General features: G+C 45.4%; 1 protein-coding gene across 1 annotated transcript in view; it reads right to left on the reverse strand.

Annotated features, from left to right (window-relative positions):
* The window catches only part of NAPA (NSF attachment protein alpha), a 37,006-nt gene extending 15,043 nt beyond the window's left edge, over positions 1–21,963 (reverse strand). The window contains exons 1-4 of the mRNA XM_056539578.1: positions 21,647–21,963; positions 9,264–9,343; positions 7,117–7,233; positions 590–636 (exon numbers count right to left, since the gene is read on the reverse strand). Of these exons, the coding sequence (XP_056395553.1) occupies positions 590–636; positions 7,117–7,233; positions 9,264–9,343; positions 21,647–21,744 (342 nt within the window). The 5' untranslated portion in view covers positions 21,745–21,963. The remainder of the gene's footprint in view (positions 1–589; positions 637–7,116; positions 7,234–9,263; positions 9,344–21,646) is intronic.
* Between the last annotated feature and the right edge of the window lie 3,998 nt (positions 21,964–25,961).

The raw sequence follows: 25,961 nt of genomic DNA on the forward strand, positions 1-25,961 counted from the left end.
AGCTTGGAAGAAAGAAGAGACAGAGGGGATATGATAGAGACTTTTAAATACATAAAGGGAATCAACACGGTAAAGGAGGAGAACATATTTAAAAGAAGAAAAACTATCACAAGAGGACATTGTTTTAAATTAGAGGGGAAAGGTTTCTGCAGTAATATCAGGAAGTATTACTTTACTGAGAGAGTAGTGGATGCATGGAATAACCTTCCTGCAGAAGTGATCGCTGCAAATACAGTGAAGTGCATGGGATAAGCATAAGGCTATCCTTCATATAAGATAGGGCCAGGGACTATTGATAGGATTCAGATTATTGGGCAGACTAGATGTGCCAAATGGTTCTTATCTGCCGACACATTCTATGTTTCTAAGATTACCAAGGAACGACTGCACAGAACGGGGCAAGGTAAGTATCGTGTCACCTGCACTACCTTCCTGTACTGACAGGTTAGTGTAGGTGACACTGGTGAGAGATTTCCTTTAAAAACAATATTTCATTTACATAAATCGAGGATCTCCATCAGAAAAGCCTGAGAAAATGAAGATAATCTACCATAGAAAATCACAAAAAGACTGCAGAGCAGCGACTCACCATGTCCGTGTAGATTTCGATTGCCCGCAGAAGACAGTTTATGGCCTCTGCAAAACAAAGACACGTGCAGTATGTGACATCAGATAATGGTTCATGATGCTACTCGATAAGGTCACATGCAGATAAAGTATAAGCATCATGGAAGTCAGGAAAACAGACAGATATGTCACACTCACTGTCTAATCTTCATTGTATGAGTGTACATATTCCCTGTCAGCTGCTTCTAGACTAGTGTAATATCCTCATACACGGTCCCATATTATCATGCTGCCTTTAGATATTTACAGTTTACCTGCCATACACTTTTGTTAACCCCTTCTTTCAAAATTGAGCAAATCAAGAAGTTAAATGGGGTTTTGCCTCCTATCAGACATTTAAAGCATATGAGTGGTAAGGATCCAGCCACTATACAACGGGTCCAGCCACTATACAACGGGGGGTCCAGCCACTATACAAGGGGGGGTCCAGCCACTATCCAAAAGGATCCAGCCACTATCCAAAAGGATCCAGCCACTATACAACGGGTCCAGCCACTATACAAGGGGGGTCCAGCCACTATCCAAAGGGGGGTCCAGCCACTATCCAAAGGGGGGTCCAGCCACTATCCAAAGGGGGGTCCAGCCACTATCCAAAGGGGGGTCCAGCCACTATCCAAAGGGGGGTCCAGCCACTATCCAAAGGGGGGTCCAGCCACTATCCAAAGGGGGGTCCAGCCACTATCCAAAGGGGGGGTCGAGCCACTATCCAAAGGGGGGGTCGAGCCACTATCCAAAGGGGGGGTCCAGCCACTATCCAAAGGGGGGTCCAGCCACTATCCAAAGGGGGGTCCAGCCACTATCCAAAGGGGGGTCCAGCTACTATCCAAAGGGGGGTCCAGCCACTATCCAAAGGGGGGTCCAGCCACTATCCAAAGGGGGGTCCAGCCACTATCCAAAGGGGGGTCCAGCCACTATCCAAAGGGGGGTCCAGCCACTATCCAAAGGGGGGTCCAGCCACTATCCAAAGGGGGGGTCCAGCCACTATCCAAAGGGGGGGTCCAGCCACTATCCAAAGGGGGGGGTCCAGCCACTATCCAAAGGGGGGGTCCAGCCACTATCCAAAGGGGGGGGTCCAGCCACTATCCAAAGGGGGGGTCCAGCCACTATACAAAGGGGGGGGGTCCAGCCACTATCCAAAGGGGGGGGTCCAGACACTATCCAAAGGGGGGGGGTCCAGACACTATACAAGGGTTCAGCCACTATACAAAGGGGGGTCCAGCCACTATACAAAGGGGGGTCCAGCCACTATACAAAGGGGGGTCCAGACACTATACAAAGGGGGGTCCAGACACTATACAAAGGGGGGTCCAGCCACTATACAAAGGGGGGTCCAGACACTATACAAAGGGGGGTCCAGACACTATACAAAGGGGGGTCCAGACACTATACAAAGGGGGGTCCAGACACTATACAAAGGGGGGTCCAGACACTATACAAAGGGGGGTCCAGACACTATACAAGGGTCCAGCCACTATACAAGGGTCCAGCCACTATACAAGGGGGGGGGTCCAGCCACTATACAAGGGGGGGGTCCAGCCACGGTACAAATGGGGGGGGGGGGGGTCCAGCCACGGTACAAAGGGGGAGGGGGTGTCCAGCCACTATACAAAGGGGGGGGTCCAGCCGCTATACAAAGGCGGACAGTGAGGTTACCTAAAAACCCCTCCCCCAGTTACCTAAACTGGCACATTATGGTGAATAGTAAATGCAATTAGATATTTATGGCATACCAACTTGATTAGTTTGTGATAGAGAAACAACAGAAAATTTGACACAGACATCATTGAAGTCAACGGGGTCTGCGGTGGAAAATCTGCCCCCATTCAAACTAGCAGCATGAAATACTGCAAACACAATCTGTGTCCTAAAGTTCCAAAACTTAAAGGGGTACTCCGGTGGAAAACGTTAAATCAACTGATGTCAGAAAGTTAAACAGATTTGTAAATTACTTCTATTAAAAAAATCTTATTCCTTTCAGTACTTATTAGCAGCTGTATACTACAGAGGAAATTATTTTCTTTTTTAATTTCTTTTCTGTCTGACCACAGTGCTCTCTGCTGACACCTCTGTCCATGTCAGCAACTGTCCAGAGCAGGAGAAAATCCCCATAGCAAACATATGCTGCCCTGGACCATTCCTAAAATGGACAGAGGTGTCAGCAGAGAGCACTGTGGTCATGACAGAAAATAAATCCCAAAAGAAAAGAATTTTCTCTGTAGTATACAGCAGCTGATAAGTACTGGAAGGATTAAGAATTTTTAATAGAAGTGATTTACAAATCTGTTGAACTTTCTGGCACCAGTTAATTTAAAAAAATTAAAAAAAATAAAAAGTTTTCCACCAAAGCTTTTCAGAGCTCTACTTCTCCTCCACAACGATATCTTAGATAATACACACTTTTGCTGGGCAGCAATTAAACAGCTGAACGCCAATCAAAAATAGTAGAAAAATCTCTTAGGGAATAACTCACAATGCAGACGGTTGTTTACGGGACCTGGGAATGGATCATGTTAAAACTTCTGCATGCAATGTTTTAACATAATTCCAAAGAATTTAAAAAAAAAAGAAAAAAACTAAGATATTAAAGAAATGACGGTCTGTATCGCGAGTTATTCCCTAAGGGATTTTTCTACTATTTTCTATTGACATTCAGCTGTTTAATTGCCGCCCAGGAAAGTGCGTATTCTCTAAGAACTCGCGGCAGGAAACAAGCTGCTATTTCACAATGAAATTCATCCGCGAGAACAGGAACTAAGGGAATATAGTAACACACTGGATCTGTAGTTGCAGATTTTACAAAGAAGTTAAAAGTATTTAAGAACCACAATTCCAGATTTTACAACTTCAAATCCACAGTGGATCCTGTGTGTGAATCTACTCCTATTAACCCTTTATTACTAAAAGGAAAACACTTCTTTATGGGGGTTTCAACACAGCATTTTTTGGAAAATTACTGTCGTTTTTCATTCAGTTTCTTGAGCCAAAGCTACAAGTGCATTTCCAGCAATGAGAAATCTAAAGGAAGGAGATATAACTTTCCCAACCTTTAGGATGGCCTAGCATTAAAAAAAAATGCTAGGCTATTGTGCACAACGTGAATGATCGTTGGCAAATGGAAGAAATCTGATTATTTCTGTCTCGGACAGGTGTCATTTATACAGGTAACAAGCTGATCTATGGAGCACTCTCTTTGAGAGAGTGCTCTTAATCTCAGGGTATTACCTGTATAAAAGATGCCTGGGAGCCAGAAAGCTTGCTGATTCATTGGGGATCAAATGAGATATCTATCTATCTCTATAAGTCCCTTATTTATCGGCGTATAACACGCACTGGTGTATAACAACAAAAAAACAAAAAAAACAGGATGGGTTAGGGTAATAAATAATCAAAAACCTTTGACCCTGGGAAGCCCAGGGTCACTGATACCCTTATTAAATCCCACCCCTAAAACTTAACTTTTATTCGTATTATATTAAAAAAGTTTTTATGATGAGTGTGTATCTTAAAACTACGGGCTTGTGTGTGCTTGGTAGTAATATTTATATTCCCTCCAGTTGACCACTGGTAAGTATATTCAACCACATGTGGACTGCAGTTCCACAGTATATTGCACACACAAGCTACCGATGTTAAAACGCTGAAAATGCCCCCTCTACATGTTTCACTACTTCCGTAGCATCTTCAGGAGGGAAAATGGGCGTATAATACACGCACCCCCATTTTAACAGAGAAATTTAAGTTAAAAAAATAAAATGTAAAATAAATGACTTGGGACTAAATGCCACATCATCCCCCCAACTTTGTTTTCTTCTGCACCTCAGTTTGGTCCTGTCCCCTCCAGTGCCACATCATTCCTTCCCTTTTATCAGTCCCTGTGCCACATTAACCCCTCTCATCACCACCCCCCATGTCTCATCATTTCCCCCTGTCATAGACCACCACTAGCCATACAAACATTAAGCATTTAGTGCCTCCCCCACCATCATTTCCCCCTGTCTCATCATCCCCCCACCCTGTCTCATCATGTCCCCCATCATTCCCCCCTCATCATCTCCCACCCTGTCTCCTCATCCCCCCCCCCCCCCCATCATGTTCCTCCTATGTGGTCTTCAATCTGCAGACCTCCAGATGTTGAAAAACTACAACTCCCAGCATGCCCGGACAGCCGTTGGCTGTCCGGGCATGCTGGGAGTCGTAGTTTTGCTACATCTGGAGGTCTGCAGCGTGAAAACCACTGTTTATTCTTCCCCTCCCTCATCATTCCCCCTTTTCCCTGCTTTTCATAGTTTCTTTATTTTCCTTACCTGGCTGCGCTTCGGCTGTCCTGCAGGCTGCGGTCAGTGAAGCAGATGAGTGACGTCCTCTCCCGGCTCCTCTGCGCGGCATCAGTGACGTCACTTTTCATTTCCTGTAACCGCCGCTAGTCAGACTTCAGAGTGCGGCGACTACCGGAAATGAAAAGTGACGTCACTGATGCCGCGCAGAGAAGCCGGGAGAGGACGTCGCTCATCTGCTTCATTGACCGCAGCCCACAAGACCCTCTGCCTGACCTGGCCTGCCGAAGCGCAGACAGGTAAGGAAAATAAAAAAAAAAACTATGAAAAGCAGAGAAAAGGGGGAATGATGAGGGAGGGGGGTAAGAAAAATTAAAAGCAGAGCGGGGAGGAGCCGCCGCTGGTCACTGATTTAAAGTGGCCGCGGCCGTGCTGCTAATACTGAACAAGCAGCCGCTGCTGCGGACGCTTTAAATCAGTGACCAGAAGATTTATCGGCGTATGACACGCATGCAGGCTTTTTGGCTTAAATTTAAGTTTTAAAAGCGCGTGTTAAACGCCAATAACTACGGTACCTCATACAATTTCATTAAAATGTTTGCTAAGAGCCTTCGTTTTACATGTATTGGAAATATAGCTATAATGCAAATGATCCATATATCTATCGTTCATGTTTGACATTTGCAGAGCGCTGCTGTCATTTTTCTAGAGTGTTTGTATCTACCGTAGGCGTGTGTGATGACTAGACCACAATGGTGTTTTGTGTATAACATCAATTCATTTGACTGCAGCCATTAAACAAGTGTCGTCATGTGATTCCGCTCAGACTTACAGTCGCTTTTGTTACATTCAACCCCGACATTCTTCCATTGACAAGGTTCATGTCCGTGGCTAAAAGCCGTGTCTTCAGGGTGAGGCAACACTGGATGGAATGGGACTGGCAGCAGGGGGAAGAACGCCACAGGACAATAAAATATACTAAACTGTGTTTGGCATGAAAGATGTGTATGAGGCTCAGTATGTAAAGCAGAGATATGAGCGCCAGGCTGTAACCTGTGGTGACATGATAAGGATCTAACTGACAAATCTTACAAAGCGGGCGCTGAACCATCTTCTTGGGTTACTTTATAATATGTTCTGTTAATATTTGATTTATCTACATCCGGATATTCTCTCTCCCAATGTAGCGTTTCTGTCACAATGGATTTATCCACAATCTGTCCATGGGATTTCATGACTTACATTTTTATTTATTTATGTATCAGATCTGTTCTGTATTCATTTTTTTTTTTACCTTTTTCACAAATAAAGAATGATGAAAAATTGCTCTTGCACAGAAATATCTCAGAGCAGAGCAAAACAAGAAACATAAAATATAAAAAATATAAAAAAAACACGTTTGACCAATGAATCCAAGGAAAAATCCACAGTTAAAATCTAAATAAAACCATGAACTAGAAATGGGAAAAATAAAAATTATTTACAAAAGTAATGTACTTTCTGTCTGATCTGCTGTTAAAGGGGTACGCCGATGAAAACCTTTTTTCTTTTAAATCAACTGGTGGCAGAGAGTTAAACATATTTGTAAATTACTTCTATTAAAAAATCTTAATCCTTCCAGTACTTATTAGCTGCTGAATGCTACAGAGGAAATTCCTTTCTTTTTGGAACACTGATGACATCACAAGCACAGTGCTCTCTGCTGACATCTCTGTCCATTTTAGCAACCATGCATAGCAGATGTATGCTAAGGGCAGCATGGTGGCTTAGTGGTTAACACTGCTGCCTTGCAGTGGTGGGGACTTGGGTTCAAATCCCACTAAGGACAACAATAAATAAAGCGTTATTATTATTATAATAACGTCAGCAGAGAGAACTGTGCTCGTGATGTCATCTGAGAGCATTCCAAAAAGAAAAGAATTTCCTCTGTAGTATTCAGCAGCTAATAAGTACAGGAAGGATTAAGATTTTTTTAATAGAAGTAATTTACAAATATGTTTAACTTTCTGCCACCAGTTGATTTAAAAGTAAAAAGGTTTTCACCGGAGTACCCCTTTAAGAGAATTACCCTTAAGGGTATGTTCACACATACAGGATCTGCTGCAATACCACACACAACCTGAGGACAAGAGTGGTGTTGTTTCATAAAGTAAGCAGACGTTTTTTTTGGTTTGTCTTTACCAATTAGTTTCCTCCACCTCCAAAGCTTTCCTACCTTGAGGGTCGGCCTTCTTAAAAGCATTTCCAGCATCCACAAAGTTGGTGGCGGCATCATGCTTGCTCTGGACCTGCAGATGCAGCTGGGCCGCCTGGCAGAAAGCATTGCCAGCAGCTAGAAGAAAAGAAAGTCTAATCAGATACATGGCAACTTAAAACATATTCTTCTCTCGGAAAATAATATTAGACTGCTTTAAAGGGGTCCTCTGGGACTTTATCATTGATAGCCTATTTTTAGGAGATCTCATATGAGAGCACTTGTGGCAAAAGCAATTGATGGCAGAGCCATTCTGCTCACCATGCTTCTGATCTAAGTGCTGCTCTCACCCATCTAGTGCTAGACACACTTGAAGGGGTTATCCAGGAAAAACTTTTTTTTACATATATCAACTGGCTCCAGAAAGTTAAACAGATTTGTAAATTACTTCTATTAAAAAAATCTTAATCCTTCCAGTACTTATCAGATTCTGACAACAGTGCTCTCTGCTGACATCTCTGCTTGTCTCAGGAACTGACCGACGCATTAGAGGTTTGCTATGGGGATTTGCTGCTACTCTGGACAGTTCCTGAGACAAGCAGAGATGTCAGCAGAGAGCACTGTGGTCAGAATCTGATAACTACTGGAAGGATTAAGATTTTTTTTAATAGAAGTAATTTACAAATCTGTTTAACTTCCTGGAGTGCATATGTGTGTGTGTGTATATACACACACACTACGGATTACCATCGTATGTTGAGGGACCACTATTTGTATAATTAATATAATATATATATATATATATATATATATATATATATATATATATATACACACACATATACACACACACACACCTATACACACACAGTGGTCCCTCAACATACGATGGTAATCCGTTCCAAACGGACCATCATTTGTTGAAACCATCGTATGTTGAGGGATCCGTGCAATGTAAAGTATAGGACAGTGGTCTACAACCTGTGGACCTCCAGATGTTGCAAAACTACAACACCCAGCATACCCGGACAGCCGTTGGCTGTCCAGGCATGCTGGGAGTTGCAGTTTTGCAACATCTGGAGGTCCGCAGGGTGAAGACCACTGGTAGAGGAAGTTGTACTCACCTTTCCCCGCCGCTCCAGACCGTCACCGCTCGTCACCGCTGCCCTGGATGTCGCCTTCCATCGCTGTCGCCGCTTCCCCCGGGTGTCCCCAATGCTCCGGCAAGGCCTCTGCTCCCCCGGCATCCTCGCTCTCCGTCACCGCCATCACGTCAATACGCACGCCGCTCCTATTGGATGATGGGACGGCGTGCGCAGCGACGTGATGGAGAGCGCCGACGATGCAGGGGATCCCGAAGAGGACGCGCCGGAGCCCCGAGGACAGGTAAGTGATCGTCAGCAAAGGGCACGGGGCACCGTAAACGGCTAACAGTCTGCGCTGTCGGATAGCCGTTTATGCGATGGCCCCGACATGCAAAAGCATGAGAGGCCATCGCATGTTGAAATTATCGTATGTCGGGGCCATTGTAGGTCGGCGGGGGGGGGGGGGGGGGGGTCACTATATATATATATATATATATATATATATATATATATATATATATATATATATATATATATATAATTATAATAACGTTTTTCCTGGAATACCCCTTTAAAGGGAGGCAATGAATAGGGCTACACCAGACCCTACTCACAACTGTGCACCCAAACCCCATACACTACTGCCCCTAAGTGTGTGTAGCACTAGGTGGGCCGGAGTGGCACTTTAAGGAGAAGCAGGAGGCGCAGAATGGCTTCTGCCTGCAAGTGCTGTCATTTTTAACAAACAGAATAGGCAACAGGGGTGTGGGGGGTGTCTGCACGCGTGTGTAGTAGCTCTCATGTCGGAGGAATAGCTAAGCCTGAAGTGACATGGTGGAGGTTTTTGACAGACAGATGACAATGACAACACTGGAAGGAGATGGCTCTGCTCACGGTATAGTGATGGCACCACATTACTGCCGCTCAGCTCCTGTTCATGTGAACTCAAGCTGAGCTGCAGGGACCTGCTCCAACCGCTACATAGTGATCAGAATCACCTGATTCTGGTCCTGTTCACTGTGTAGTGAACTTTGGATGAACACAGCAAAAAAAATAAAAAAATAAAATAAAAAAAACACTTACCGCTCCAATTCTTCACCATTTTGAACATATTGGCTGCTCGAGCATAGAGTTCACAAGCTTCTTCCACCTTGGATGAGCCCCTACAGACAGAAATAGCAGGGTAAAAATCCTGTTATATATAAGGTATGGGCATCCAATCTGCAGATCATCATAGAGGGCAGGACATGGAGGGGTAGTAAATATTAAATTATTAGATACACATTTTAATACTTATCTACAGAGAAAGAGAAGTTACAAAAAATAAATAATAATAATAATAAAAACAATAACCTTCCCCGCTCCCATGCCACTGCCTGTACAACAGCGCTCCAGTCCCCTCTTTCTGGTGCCACCAGGTTCGGTAATGTGATGTCACACTCCTGCTCAGCCAATCAGGGGGTACATCACTGCGGCCACTGACTTCATGAAAGAGTGTGTGACATCACATCCCCAACCTTAAAGGGGTACTCCCCTGAAAAAAAATGTTTTTTTTTTTTAAATCACTTGGTACCAGAAAGTTAAACAGATTTGTAAATTACTTCTATTTAAAATCTTAACCCTTCCAGTACTTATCCACTGTATTATGCTCCACAGGAAGTTCTTTTCTTTTTAAATGTACTTTCTGTCTGACCACAGTGCTCTCTGCTGACACCTCTGTCCGAGTCAGGAACTGTGAGGTTTGCTATGGGGATTTGCTCCTGCTCCGGACAGTTCTTGACATGGACAGAGGTGTCAGCAGAGAGCACTGTGGTCAGACAGAAAGGACATTCAAATAGAAAATAACTTCCTGTGGAGCACAGAACAACTGATAAGTACTGGAAGGATTAAGATTTTTAGATAGAAGTAATTTACAAATCTGTTTAGCTTTCTGCCACCAGTTGATTTAGAAAACATCTTTTCTCCAGTGGAGTACCCCTTTAAGCTCCAGACAATAGAAGTGTTTCTGAGAGACGATTCAAAATGAAGATTCTAGATGACTGGGCCAGAGCATCTCCAAAACAGCTGATCTTGTGGGGTGTTCGTGGTATACAGCGTATAGTAACTACCAAAAGTGCTTCGGGGAAGGACGATGGGCAACAACCTGTGACTTGACTACAGGGATATAAGGACTCATTGATATTCGTAGTGAATGCCGGTCTGTATGGTCCAATCCTAGTTACTATAGTACAAATTGCTGAACAGTTTGGTGTCAGATCACACAGTGCATCACAGCTTGCTATATATGGGGAGGTGAAGCTGCAGACCAGATAGTGACCCCTGACCCGCTTCAAAATTGCCTACAATGGACAAAAAGAGTATCTGACCAGGACCATGATACAACTGAAAAAGGAAGTCTGGTCACTTACCCGGGAAAAGGGGGCACCAGGATGCAGTATGGGGAAAAAGACAAGCGGGCAGGGGCAGCCTCAGGCTCTGGTCAGTATTCTGCTGGGAGATCATCCTGGCATAATGTGGAATATGTTACTTTTACCCATCCCGGCTACCTACAGTATACATTGTTGCAAATCACATACACCTCTTCATAGCAGCGGCCTCATCCAGGAAGATCACATACACCTCTTCACACGGGCGGATTACCTGCAGAATTTCCGCAGCGGATTTTGCTACCACTGACTTCAATGGATCTGACGGAAAATCTGCAAAACTGCCTCTATTGCGGATTAAGCCACTACGTACCAAATAAACTACACGCTGTATGTAGGGTCGCCACCTAGCTGGTATTTTTCCGGCACAGCTGGTATTTTGGCCACCCTGCAGGTAATTTTATATTAAAAATACCGGCAATGCAATGGCTGGTAATTATCCAACCAATTCTCCAACTCCCAGAATGTTGCACCATATACTATACCAGTGTTTCCCAACCAGAGCACCCCCAGCTGTTGCAAAACTACAACTCCCAGCATGCGGCCATCAACGCCCGGGACCCGCGGCTAATACAGGACATCACGGATCGTGGTGATGCCCTGTATTAACCCATCAGACGTGGCGAAAATGACACTAACCGGCTGCTCAGTTTGCTCAGCTTACAGGACACCGGGAGGGACCTTACCTGCCTCCTCGGTGTCTGCTCCCTACCGGGATCCCCTGCATGGCCGGCGCTCTCCTTCGTCGTCATCACGTCGCTGCGCACGCCGTCCCGTCATCCAATAGGAGCGGCGTGCATAGTGACGTGATGACGGAGAGCGGGGATACCGGGCAGCAGAGATGTTCCGGAGCGATGGGGGCACCCCGGGGACGCGGCAACAGTGATGGAGGGCGACATCCAGGGCAGCGGTGACAAACGGTGACTGGTCCGGAGCGGCGGGGACACGTGAGTATAACCTCCTATACCAGTGGTCTTCAACCTGCAGACCTCCAGATGTTGCAAAACTACAACTCCTGGCATGCCCGGACAGCCAACGGCTGTCCGGGCATGCTGGGAGTTGTAGTTTTGCAACAGCTGGAGGCACCCATGGTTGGGAAACACTGACCTATACTACTATATAATCCAACATGCTAGGAGTTGTAGTTTTTCAACAGCTGGAGGCACCCCTGGTTGGGAAACATTGACCTATACTGTATACAACTGTATAGTCCAACATGCTGGGAGTTGTAGTTTTGCAACAGCTGGAGACACCCCTGATTGGGAAACATTGACCTATGCTATATACTACTATATAGTCCAACATGCTGGGAGTTGTAGTTTCCATTTAGGGCAGCTGCTAAGCCGCAGGCTGTATCAGGGCATGCTGGGAGTTGTATTTAGTAACTAACTGCAACTCCTGAATTTAATATAAAAAAGCGATCAAAAAGTCACATCAAACCAAAAATGGGACTGTAAAACACTACAGATCGGGGCACAAAAAATGATCCCTCATACAGGCCCGAATAAGGAGAAATATAAAAGTTATAGGGGTCAGAATAGGACAAAATTTCCCCCACATATGTGTATCCTGTTATGTCACGCATATATTATTAATTATGCAAATTAGCACAGACAATTTTTTTTTTTTTTTGCAAGAAAGGCAGCAACCCTAGCTGGATGTAGGATAGGTTGGCGAGATGGGACAGGTAAGTGACAGCTTGGTATGACACCTTTCTGGTAATGTCCACGGAACGTGTCACTTCTGCACCATTTTTGTCAACAAGAAACAGCGACATAAGACTCACGTATCACAGAGGTTTCTGCATCTCACGCAGACATTAATGCTAGGATGGAAAACGCTCCGCTATAGACAGTTTCCATGACAATGCAAAAAGAAAGATATTAAAATGTCTGCGCATAAAGAAGGAACTAAAAGGGTCTCCAAATGACAATCGCTGTATAATGAAAGGTTCTGCACGTTCAGCATTTAGAAAATCCTTTGCTGTCAAGTAGAGCTGCGCGGTATGGCCAAATGTGTGTATCGCGGTATTTTTGTAGCTTATGGCGGTTCCACGGTATTTCTCCCCCCCCCTCTCCCAAAATTAATTATTAGCCCAGTGCTGCGCTGTCCCCATCGGGGTACTACTCCCATCACCCGCATGCACTGCCCTCCTCGTCCTGTTTGTTGCGGCCGCTGGCGCTGACACTCTATACTGTGCGGTATCACTATGCCCGGGCTGCAGAAGGTAAACAAAATAAACTTTAACGCACCTACGTCGGCCTTATGCTGGGGACGGGAACGTCGGACAGCCGTCAGCCTATCACCGACCGCAGCGATGTTCTGCCTCGGCCGGTGATAGGCTGAGCCCACTGTCATGTAAGAAGCCGGCTCCTTACATGACAGTGCGTTTAACCTATCACTGCCCGGCTCCTTACATGACAGTGCGTTTAACCTATCACTGCCCGGCTCCTTACATGACAGTGCGTTTAACCTATCACTGGCCGGCTTCTTACATGACAGTGCGTTTAACCTATCACTGCCCGGCTCCTTACATGACATTGCGTTTAACCTATCACTGCCCGGCTCCTTACATGACAGTGCGTTTAACCTATCACTGCCCGGCTCCTTACATGACAGTGCGTTTAACCTATCACTGCCCGGCTCCTTACATGACAGTGCGTTTAACCTATCACTGGCCGGCTTCTTACATGACAGTGTGCTCAGCCTATCACCGGCCGAGGTGGAACATCGCTGCGGCCAGTGATAAGCCGACGGCTCTCCGACGTTCCATTCCCTGGGAAGCAGGTCCGGACCGGGGAAGGTGAGTTTAAGTTTATTTTGTTTACCTTTTGCAGCCCGGGCATAGGGATACAGTATAGAGCAGTGGTTTGCAATCTGCGGACCGCCAGATGTTGCAAAACTACAACTCCCAGCATGCCGTCCGGGCATGCTGGGAGTTGTAGTTTTGCAACATCTGGAGGCTGAAGACCACTGGTATAGAGTGTCAGCGCCGGCGGCCGCAACATACAGAAGGACGAGGAGGGCAGCGATTGCGGTGACATATGTAGTAGTAGCGCTGGGCTGATAATTAATTGGGGGGGGGGGGGCAGAACAGCGCTCGTGGGTCACATATGATTAGTTCCCTGATGGGGACAGCGCAGCGCTGATAATTAATTGGGGGGGGGGGGGGGGGGCAGAACAGCGCTCATGGGTCACATAGGATTAGTTCCCCGATGGGGACAGCGCAGCGCTGGGCTGATAATTCATTCCTGAGGGGGAGGGGCCTAACCGGTATTGCGGTATGGGTTAAAATTCATATCGTGCAGCAGAAAAATTTCGGTATTCGGTATGAACCGCTATACCACCCAGCCCTACTGTCCGGGAATATAAACCCCTGTCCTAACCACAGCTGACATTATCCTGATCCCTGGACTTGTTTTTTGGTCAAACAAAATCTGGACCGGTTTTAAGTCATTGGATGAGAACAATGTTATTCGGATCTGCAACATCTTCCCATTTGGTGAAAATATATAGATTTGAATGGATTAGTCATCCTTTTCAATGTTTAGAGTTTCATCAAAAAAACTTTTGATATATTATACATTAATGTAGCAAATAGAGAAAATCCCAGCTCACTTTCCTCAAAGTCCAATGCGCCCCGGACTGGCGTGGGATGAGCCAGAAATGTGAAACTGGAGAAAGTGAAATGTCCAGCGCAGATGGATATCACGGAGCAATTTATTGAGATAAAACCTCAGTACATGGACAGTACAAAGATGGGTGACGCGTTTCGGCCCGCCTAGTGGGCCTTAGTCATGCAAACAACATATGTATACACAAGTCTTTTATACAGGACCGGACATACGTGACTCACCCCCAGGATGGAAAAGGGGGGTAGGGGCAGGTGTGTGTCGTCCTCCCCGTTTGCACAGGTAAGAATGGGCTAATGAATGAACAGCCATTACACAACTGTGCTAAGTAGGGGAAAACATAGCACATAATATAAAATAATGACAATAAAAAGCCTTGACCATATAGCAGGGCACATGTAGAAAAAAAGTAATTCTGTAGCCGGGACACAGACTTCAGCAGGGACACAGACAAGCTCAGCACTGCTCCCTGGCAGGGAGAAGTGTTGAGCTTGTCTGTGTCCCGGCTGAAGTCTGAGAATTAGGACTCCAGTATGAGTCTGAAATCTATAAAAAAAAAGGCTTGCGGACAGGACTGGTAGGGAGACCCCTAGTGGTCATTTTTTCAAAGTGTCCGGGCATGCTGGGAGTTGTAGTTTTGCAACATCTGGAGGCACAATGGTTGGGAAACACAGCTCTAAGGGGAAGCATTAGAGATACATGGGCAAATGCATTGAGCATGCAAGCTATCCTGTGGATAGGTTTTTAAAAGCTGGAGCACCTCTTTAGGTGGCCTGTGTATAGGGTAGATACTGGTGTAGCGGCAGAGCATTATACCAACATACACTGCGGAGTACCCAAGCTGTACCCCGATAGTTCAATGGGTCAAACATAGTGTACTTGTGATTAGGTTGAGCATGTACTGTAATTCTGCGCGTCCCAACAACAGGCGGATCCATTTTTGAGTACCACAAAGTAACAATATATGCTCAAAAATTGATGTATTCAATAGTAGAATATGTTCCTCCAATTAAACTCAAAAGGCATTGCTCAGGTACACCGTGGTATAAGTTGGGGTTCTGTTCTGCCGGCATTTACCCAAATGTAGGCCACTTGACAAAATGTGAACCTCCCCGTACACCAGTAGGGCTCATGTCGGAATGGCCAGAGATGTAAGATGAGCTCCGCTGTGGAGTATAATCACAATCTGAAGAGCCAAACAAGATGATGGATCGCAACAATTATGTCTTGTTAATTCTCCATCAGCAACTTGTACTCCAGTTTAACGTTTACCCACACCAGTGTCTCCCAACTAGGGTGCCTCCAGCTGTTGTAAAACTACAACTCCCAGCATGCCAGGACAGCCATACTGGGGATTGTAATTTTGGAGGCACCCTAGTTGGTAAACATTGGCCTACACTGATACAGATTATTATTTGTCTGTCACATGTCTCATGCCAGCTCCATGTACACAAAACAATCCTGATCCCCTTAAACCAGTGCTTCTCAACCGTTTTTGCCTGAGTTCCCCTTGACAGCCATTTCCCAAAAAATAGTACCAACATATTAGAGACATTTTGTAATGATGATAGTATAATTCATATGCTTTACTTTCCTGTTCCTCTCCCTATCTCCCCAGTCCCCCGATTTACAGGTGACGTCTTCTCTCACCACATTGGTTTAATTTTCTTCACTATCTGGCCTAGACCGCCATTAAGATTTCTCCCATACAAGACTTCTCCACAGAACCAGCCAAGCAAACATTTTAGGCTCCTTTCTGCAGTACAATACCCACCTGTTTACAAACTCCCCATGTTTATTGTCACACAGTAATAGTACCAGCTTCGTGTCCCCATATAGTTGTTAGGCCCTCTCTGTGCCCCCATATATACCGTATTTTTCGCCGTATAAGACGCACTTTTTCTTTCCCAAAACTGGGGGGAAAAAGTCGGTGCGTCTTATACGGCGAATACACCCCTATCGCGGCGGTCCCTGCGGCCGGGACCCGCGGCTAATACAGGACATCACCGATCGCGGTGATGCCCTGTATTAACCCTTCAGACGCGGCGATCAAAGCTGACCGCCGCATCTGAAGGGAAAATGACACTAGCCCGGCTGTTTAGTTGGGCTGTTCGGGACCACTGCAATTTCACCGCGGCGGTCCCGAACAGCCCGACTGAATAGCCGGGTTAGTGCTTACAGGACACCGGGAGGGACCTTACCTGTCTCCTCGGTGTCTGCTCCGTGCCGGGATCCCCTGTATGGCCGACGCTCTCCTTCCTCGTCATCATGTTGTCGCGTACGTGCGTCGGCGTACGTAACAACTTGATGGCGGCGACGGAGAGCGAGGATACCCGGCCGGCAGCAGAGACGTTCTGGAGCGACGGGGACATGGCGACAGCGATGGAGCGACATCCAGGGCAGCGGTGACTGGTCCGGAGCGGCGGGGACACATGAGTATTACCTCCTATCCAGTGGTCTTCAATCTGCAGACCTCCAGATGTTGCAAAACTACAACTCCCAGCATGCCCGGACAGCCAACGGCTGTCCGGGCATGCTGGGAGTTGTAGTTTTGCAACATCTGGAGGTCCGCAGGTTGAAGACCACTATTGGGTTCAAAATCTTAAATTTTTTACATTTTGTACCTAAAAATAGGGTGCGTCTTATACGCCGGTGCGTCCTATAGGACGAAAAATACGGTAGTTGTAGGCCGCCATACTGTCCCGCTTTGTTGCTCCACTGCTCCTCTGGTCTGGGGACCTATTGTTATGGCTCATAGCAGTAGGTCCCCGGTCTGCAGTGGAGCAACAAAGCTGATGATAGTTACTGCCCACAGCAGCCCAGTGCCCGCGCTTCCCCTTTACTGTCCTCCTGCTCTGCTCCTCGGTGCAGTGACATCAGCCTAACATTTATTTCAAAGTGGTCCAGACCAGTAACCAGTGGCTGTGGCGGCCATTACTGATTTTTTTCAAGTTCCCCCTGGAGAACTGCCAAGTACCCCTGGGGTTACTTGTACCCTAGATGGAGAACCACTGCCTTAGACCAAAATACTAAAGTATAATTCCTATTCCTATAAAGCGTACATCTGATAATGCTCCGGAAGCAGGAGATCTGTTTACATTTCCTGGCAACTTCCGAGCCGGAGACTTCAGCGATAAGGATTTGGATTTGCCATAAGTCCCATGCAAGTTTATGGGGGAGATTTATCAAAACCTGTCAAGAGGAAAAGTTGCTGAGCTGCCCATAGCAACCAATCAGATCGCTTCTTTCATTTTTGAAAAGGTCTCTGCAAAATGAAAGAAGTGATCTGATTGGTTGCTATGGGCAACTTTTCCTCTGGACAGGATTTGAGAAATCTCCCCTTATATGCTGATCACTGAAGCCTCATACAAGTTTTGGTGCAAAATTTAGAGGGGTAATCTGGTAAAAAGGTTTTTTTTTTTCTATATGCCTGATGAAGCAGCTTGGGAAATAAACCTGTGGATTTGTTACTACCTGTTTTGATCTGTACAGTAGAGCACATAACCACCTCCGTAAAGAAGCTTGTCCCGTATCTATTGACCCAATAGGTGGAAGGGCTGCAGGACAATCTTCCTTCATATTATGTTCCCTGGTACACAACCTATTGGGGTAAGCGTATCTCTCACCCCGCTTCCTCCATTACCCTCATATTGTGCATACTATGCTATGGAGCGCTTTTCTTGTATATTTTAGATTTTCGGGAAGCAGGATATCTGTTTAAAATGTCCTGGCAACTTCTGACCCCGAGGCTTTGGCAACAAGGATTTGGATTTGCCATTAAGTCCCATGCAAGTCTATCTGATCGAAGCCTCGTACAAGTCTCAGGCTTGGAAGTTGGCGCCAAATTTAGAGGGGTAATGTGGGAAAATGTTTTTTTTCTGTAAGATGCCCAGGCTGCCTGCCTAAACAAAAAAAATATATATATAGTGAAATCTCACTTAGTGGACACCTCCCAATAGTGGACAGTTTTTAATTCCATAGGACTTAATGTATTCGCACCCTACGAATAGGGGACACTCCCAGTAGCAGTCATGGACACACCCAATAGGGGACAAAACACTCCCAATATGGGACAACCAGGCTTATGTGCCGCCCTAACTTCTACACAGGGCTGCTGTCAGGGGGTACGGCCAATACCCCAGTAAGAGACCCAGGCTCCCAAGGGGCCCTGGCCCCTGCTGAACACCCCTGTAGCAGCCCCAATACACCCCTTGTGCCAAATCATCCCCCATGCCAAATCATTCCTCCTCCCCCCCCATCATGATAAATCATTCCCCTATTCCCTCATCCCCCTGTTCTTCTTACCGGGCCAGCAGGCAATGAGTGACGCTCCTCTGCGCTTCACTCAATGAGGACAGTGACGGCCGTGAGCAGCGGTGGCTGTCCGAAGTGATGAGTGGCGCTCCTCTGCGCTTCACTCAATGAGGACAGTGACGGCCGTGAGCAGCGGTGGCTGTCCGAAGTGACGAGTGACGCTCCTCTGCGCTTCGCTCAGTGAGGACAGTGACGGCCGTGAGCAGCGGTGGCTGTCCGAAGTGACGAGTGACGCTCCTCTGCGCTTCGCTCAGTGAGGACAGTGACGGCCGTGAGCAGCGGTGGCTGTCCGAAGTGACGAGTGACGCTCCACTGAGCATCACTCACTCTGAGGGCAGCGGCAGTATGGAGCGTCATACTGAGTGAACGGGGGAATGATTTGGCATTGCGGGGGAATGGTTTGGTATGAATTATTTGGCATTAATTTTCCTAATTAATTATAATTGTTGAGATTTTTTTAAAGCCTTACTAAGTTATTACAGTGTAAAATTATTTATTTATATTTAGCTTTTTTATCGTGTTTTGTAGGTAAGTACACTCTGGAGGGAGTACAGGACAGTATTCCGTCATTTAGAAAGTGGTTTCCGATAGGGGACACCTCTCAATAGTGGACACTTTTTTTATTCCTCATGAGTGTCCACTATTGGGAGATTCTACTATACTAACATCCCACTCTTCCCCCGGTATCGCTGCTCCTGATCTCTGCCACACTTCCTGGCGCTGCGAGTCAATAGTGACTGACACCCTGGGAGCAGCAATGTAAGGTGTTGACCCCCAGCACCTCGAAGTGGTACCTGTAAAGAAGAAGTATCTGTAAAGTTGAACTTTTATTCATTCTCCAAAACTAGACAAGGAGAGATGCAGCCCACCCTGGGTGGAACAGTTACCGAGCAAGCTCCGTGCACCAACCCATTTCTAATTTATAGGACTTGTGTACAGAACTTAACAGCAATATTAGCTATTGAACAGGGTACTGTTACCCAGAGTGCCTCCAGCTGTTGCAAAACTACAACTCCCAGCATGCCCGGACAGCCTTTGGCTGTCCGGGCAGGCTGGGAGTTGTAGTTTTGCAACAGCTGAAGGCACATAGGTTGGGAAACACTGGTCCATACTAAACCAAATATCCACTTTCAGCTGCTACATTTCACAAATGGACCCTCAAAGATAACTATGCCATCCAGTACTGGGTACAGGATTTAAAGGGGTTCTCCGGTGGAAAACCTTTTTTTTTTTTTTTTATCAACTGGTGCCAGAATGTTAAACAGATTTGTAAATTACTTCTATTAGAACATCTTAATCCTTCCTTCTAGTACTTTTTTGCGACACAGAGCTCTCTGCCGACATCATGACCACAGTGCTCTCTGCTGACATCTCTGTCCATTTTAGGAACTGTCCAGAAGCTGCATATGTTTTCTATGGGGATTTTCTTCTACTCTAGACAGTTCTTATAATGGACAGAGATGTCAGCAGAGAGCACTGTGGTCATGATGTCAGCAGAGAGCTCTGTGTTCCAAAAAGAAAATAAGTATTTGTAGTATTCAGCAGCTAATAAGTACTGGAAGGATTAAGATTTTTTTTTTAACTTTCTGGCACCAGTTGATTAAAAAAAAAAAAAAGTTTTCCACCGGAGTACCCCTTTAAATCCCAGCAAGGACAACATCTCCAAAGAGTTTGTGTTGGTTTCTTCTGGGTTACTCTGGTTTCCTCCAACACTGCCAATAAATACTGATAGGTGAAGTTAGATAGTAAGCCCCAATAGGGACAGTGACTGAGTGATGACCAGCTCTGTACAGCGCTGCAGAATATGTTGGTGCTATACAAAGGAATTACAGTGGTCCCTCAAGTTACAATATTAATTGGTTCTGGGACGACCATTATATGTTGAGACCTTGGTAATTGGTTCTAAAACCCCAAAATGTCATCCAAAAATAGGAAAAAGTGAGGATTAAAGAAAAATAAGTAGATAACTAATATAGATAAAGAAAATCCTTACATATAAAAGTAAGAAAGATCTGCTGGGAGCTGTAATCACTGTTTATGTCAGTGTTTCCCAAGCAGGGAGCCTCCAGCTGTTGCAAAACTACAACTCCCAGCATGCCCGGACAGCCAAAGGCAGCTAACCCTGGCACAGGTAAAGTGTACAGAACATGTAATACCTCCCTGTACTGTAGGGGGCGCTACCAGACACCAGTCAGTGCATACACTTCAGTAATACAGGTGTTTTACCAGTAAATTGGCCATTCTGATTGGTCAGTTCTTCCGGCCATTGACACGTTTCACAGATCTGGACTGTCTGTACATTGTATGTTGAGTCTGGTTTCAACTTACAATGGTCAAGAAAAAGACCATTGTATGCTGAGGCCATTGTAAGTTGAGGGATCACTGTACAATTATTCCAATAAGAATCTCAGTTCTATAACTCTGACGGGCCTGCTTTGAACTGAAAAGCCAGCGTTGCCCATAACAACCTTCATTTTGCTACAGCAGGTTGGAAAAAGAAAGCAGTTATCTGATTGGCCGTTATGGGCAAACAATATTTTTTTTTCTTGAGACGTTGGGGGAGAATTATCAAAACCTGTCCAGAGGAAAAGTTACTGAGTTGCCCATAGCAACCAATCAGATCACCACTTTCACTTTTCACAGGCCTCTTTGAAAATGAAAGTAGCTATCTGATTGGTTGCTATGGGCAACTGGGCAACTTTTCCTCTGGACAGATTTTGATAAATATCCCCCCCTTGCAACCAGATTTCAACTTTCATTTTACCTTAGCAGTAATGACAACAAAAATAAATAATTGTCAGTGATCCGATTGGCTGCTATGGTCAACCAATGGGATCATTTTTTTAAATCATTCTGTCAGTTGGATGAGATGCTGTAACCAATCAGATTATTGCTTTCATTTTACCATAGCATGTGGTTGAAGAAAGCAGCGATCTGATTGGCTGCTGTGGAATATAGTTTATAGGCAGCTTGTGTATTGCCGGTAGATGTGTATCGGTATTACCGGTCGGACCAGACAGTTACTCGTCCTCCATGATGTTCACCGGCCCCTGTCATAGGTCACAAGGCTGACACCCCACAACACCCGACTCACCCGAACAGCCCGGAGAAGAAGGACTGGGATGACTTTATTTTCTTTTCGGCCTCGGCCATCAGCTGCATGGCCTCCTTCTCCTTCCCGGAGTTATCCATAGCGGCGGGGATCAGCGGGATGGCTGTAGCAGAGCAGGCCGAGGATCACGGGAGATAAACAGGTGGCGGGGAGGAGAGGCAGGTCCCAGAGATGAGGGAAATAATGGGATTTCAGCCTGTAGACAGCTCAGTGACGGGGATGGCTCAGCCTCCGGCGCTGACACAGCGCTACTTCCGCCCACACTGCTCACCTGATCTGAGTCAACGTCACTTCCGCTCTCAACACTGATCAGCTGACCCGCTGATCACGTGATAGGTTTTAAATCCCCCGCGGCCTCCTGTGCTGGCAGTGGACACCCAGACGCGGCGGCAGGTGAGGCTTGTAAAGATTTGTTATACCTTAATAGTCAGTTATAACAGGTTTTCCCTCTGTATGGGGGAGATTTATCAATACCTGTCCCGAGGAAAAGTTGCGGAGTTGCCCAGAACAACCAATCAGATTGATTCTTTTCATTTAAAATTTTTTATATTTTTTTAAAAGCCCTCGAAAAAATGAAAGTAGCGATCTGATTGGTTGCTATGGGCAGCTCAGCAACTTTTCCTCTGGACAGGATTTGATTAATCTCCCCCTATACGTGTAAAAATGGCAGCTTGGGTTATTTGTGTTTTAACCCCTTAAGGATCAGTGTTTTTTCCGTTTTTGTACTTTAATTTTTTCCTCATCTTTAAAAAACCATAACTCTTTCAATTTTCCACCTAAAAATCCATATTATGGCTTATTTTTTTTTTGCGCCACCAATTCTACTTTGTAATGAGGTCCCAAAAATCTACGACGAAATGGGGAAAAAAATGCCATTTTGTAACTTGGGGGCTTCTGTTTCTGCGTAGTACATTTTTCGGTAAAAATGACACCTTTTCTTTACTCTGTAGGTCCATACGATTAAAATGATTCCCTACTTATATAGGTTTGATTTTGTCGCACTTCTGGAAAAAATCATAACTACATGCAGGAAAATTAATACGTTTAAAATTGTCATCTTCTGACCCCTATAACTTTTTTTATTTTTCCGCATATGGAGCGGTATGAGGGCTCATTTTTTTGCGCCGTGATATGATTTTTTTAGCGGGTCCATTTTCGTATTGATCGGACTTTTTGATCACTTTTTATTCAGTTTTCCATGATATAAAAAGTGACCAAAAATACGTTATTTTGGACTTTGGAATTTTTTCGCGCGTACGCCATTGACCGTGCGGTTTAATTAATGATATATTTTTATAATTCGGACATTTCCGCACGCGGCGATTCCACATATTTTTATTTACACTTTTTTTTATGTGAAAAGGGGGGTGATTCAAACTTTTATTAGGGAAGGGGTTAAATGACCTTTATTCCCTTTTTTTTTTATGCAGTTTTTTTTTTTGCATTTTTTTTTTTTTTGCAGTGTTATAGCTCCCAAAGGGACCTATAACACTGCACACACTGATCTCTTATGCTCCCAAAGGGACCTATAACACTGCACACACTGATCTCTTATGCTCCCATAGGGACCTATAACACTGCACACACTGATCTCTTATGCTCCCATAGGGACCTATAACACTGCACACACTGATCTCTTATGCTCCCATAGGGACCTATAACACTGCACACACTGATCTCTTATGCTCCCATAGGGACCTATAACACTGAACACACTGATCTCTTATGTTCCCATAGGGACCTATAACACTGCACACACTGATCTCTTATGCTCCCAAAGGGACCTATAACACTGCACACACTGATCTTTTACATTGATCAATGGTTTGATAGGACACAGTGATAGGTCTCAGGAGGACCCCCAGACGTGCATGGGGAGAGAAGCGGGTGGCGGTGGCGGTTTAAATCAATGATCTGCAGCGGTGTCGGGGGGGGGGGGGGGGGGGGGGGGGGAGATAAATAGCCGATAACTTATACCAGAATATCGGTATAAGTTATCGGCTATCGGCCCTAACCTGCACCGATTATCGATATAGGCCCTAAAAAAACTAGATCGGTCGATCCCTACCTTCTAGTACTTATCAGCTTCTATTTGCTTCACAGGGAGTTCTTTTCTTTTTGGATTTCTTTTCTGTCTGACCACAGTGCTGACACCTCTGTCCATTTTAGGAACTGTCCAGAGCAGGAGAGGTTTGCTATGGGGATTTGCTCCTACTCTGGACAGTTCCTGACATGGACAGAGGTGTCAGCAGAGAGCACTGTGGTCAGAAAGAATGGAAATTCAAAAAGAAAACAATTTCCAATGTAGTATACAGCAGCTGAAAAGTACTGGAAGGATTAAGATAATTAAATAGAAGTAATTTACAAATCTGTTTAACTTTCTGACACCAGATTAAAAAAAAATAAAAAATTCCAGCAGAGTACCCCTTTTAACTCTCATTATATGTCAATATATAATCTATAGAGACATTTTATCCTGACTCCTAAATGTATTGTTATTTTTACACACAAGTTCAGTGCAATATTTACTGAACACGTACTACATCAATTCTTCTAATTCCCACATAGCCAGTACATCAGGTATATTATATATACAGATTCAAATAAGAAGAGGAGATGATCCAGCGTGGGTCAGTAGAAATCCAGACTTTATTAGAACTCACAGTAAAAGCAGTAAAAGCAACCAGCAGATCAGACGTGTTTCAGGCGCATGCGCCCTTCGTCACTGACGAAGGGCGCATGCGCCTGAAACGCGTCTGATCTGCTGGTTGTTTTTACTGCTTTTACTGTGAGTTCTAATAGTCTGGATTTCTACTGACCCACGCTGGATCATCTCCTCTTCTTATTTGAATCTGTGTGCACCGGGCTGGGTGCGGATCCGTGTCGGGGGCGCATTGGTGGAGCGAGCTGGATTTTCGCAAACTACACTTGCCATATTATATATACATCCTGCCTACCTTTTTTTCTACACAAATAGATCCCTTTATATAAATGTCTCTATACAAAAGACCAGACTAGAGGAGAGTGTCCATCTTTTTGTTTTCTGTATATCCTTTTTATGACCACATAGAAAAAGGTTGGGGTTATCTAGGATTAGAAGAACAGCACCTCACCTTAGGGATCGACCGATATCGTTTTTTTTAGGGCCGATACCGATAATCGGTGGAGGTTAGGGCCGATAGCCAATAACTTACACCGATATTCTGGTATAAGTTATCGGCTATTTATCCCCCCGAGACACCGCTGCAGATCATTGATTTAAAGCGGGCGCTTTAAATAAATGAACTGCAGTGGCTTTTGCGGTGCCATAGACCGCCACCGCCACCCGCTTCTCTCCCCCTGCCTGTGCGGGGGTCCAGAGTCCTATCACCGCCGCACCGCTCCCTCAGGGGGGTGGGGGGCATTATCGGCTAATCTGCAAGGTAATTGCCGATACCGATAATGCCCAAAATCGTGATCCCTACCTCGGTCGATCCCTACCTCACCTGTCCTTAGGTTGTGTGTGGTATTACAACTTTGCTGTTTACTTCGATTGAATAAAGCTGCAATACCAGACACAACCTGGGGAGGTATAGTGCTGCTTTTTTTTAAAAGGAAGTGGCTCTGTTTTTCTAATCCTGGATAACCCCTTTTAAAGCGTAACTGTCATAAGGATTTAGTCCCTAAGGGTGGGGTCACACGCAGCGCATATGCGGAATATTTCACACTGATGACCTTCCCTAGAGTGATCCTCCTGCTATGCCCGTGTGTCCTGCATGTAGCAGCAATCCACTGCTACGAGCAGACACACAGGGATCTTTGAGTCTGTAGTAAACTGCGTGCACATGCACAGTTTGTCCTCGGACATCACGGCCGGTCAGGGAGCAGGGGGAGCGACCACAATGTCTGTGAGTAAACCTGCTCATACGCACAGTTTACTACAGACTTGCAGATCCCGGTGTGTCTGATCCTAGCTGTGGATTGCTTCTACAAGCAGACACACAGGCACAGCAGGGGGCTCACTCTAGGGATGGTCATCTGGGCATCCGCAGCATAAAATATGTTGCGGATGCGCTACGTGTGACCCTTCCCCAAAGGTGTTATCACATGTACAGTATCCTGTGCATATTTGATGCACAGGATTTGAATTAAATCCTTTAAATCTAAGCTTTAAATTTGCAGCTTCATATCTTGCGCATGAAATATGTGGAAGATACTGTACGTGTGAATACACCCGAACAGCGTGTCTCCAGCTGTTGCAAAACTGCAACTCCCAGCTTTTGGCTGTCTGGGAATGCTGGAATTGTACAGTAGTTTA

This window comes from Hyla sarda, chromosome 9 (assembly GCF_029499605.1).
Source record: "Hyla sarda isolate aHylSar1 chromosome 9, aHylSar1.hap1, whole genome shotgun sequence".
Lineage (NCBI taxonomy): Eukaryota > Metazoa > Chordata > Amphibia > Anura > Hylidae > Hyla > Hyla sarda.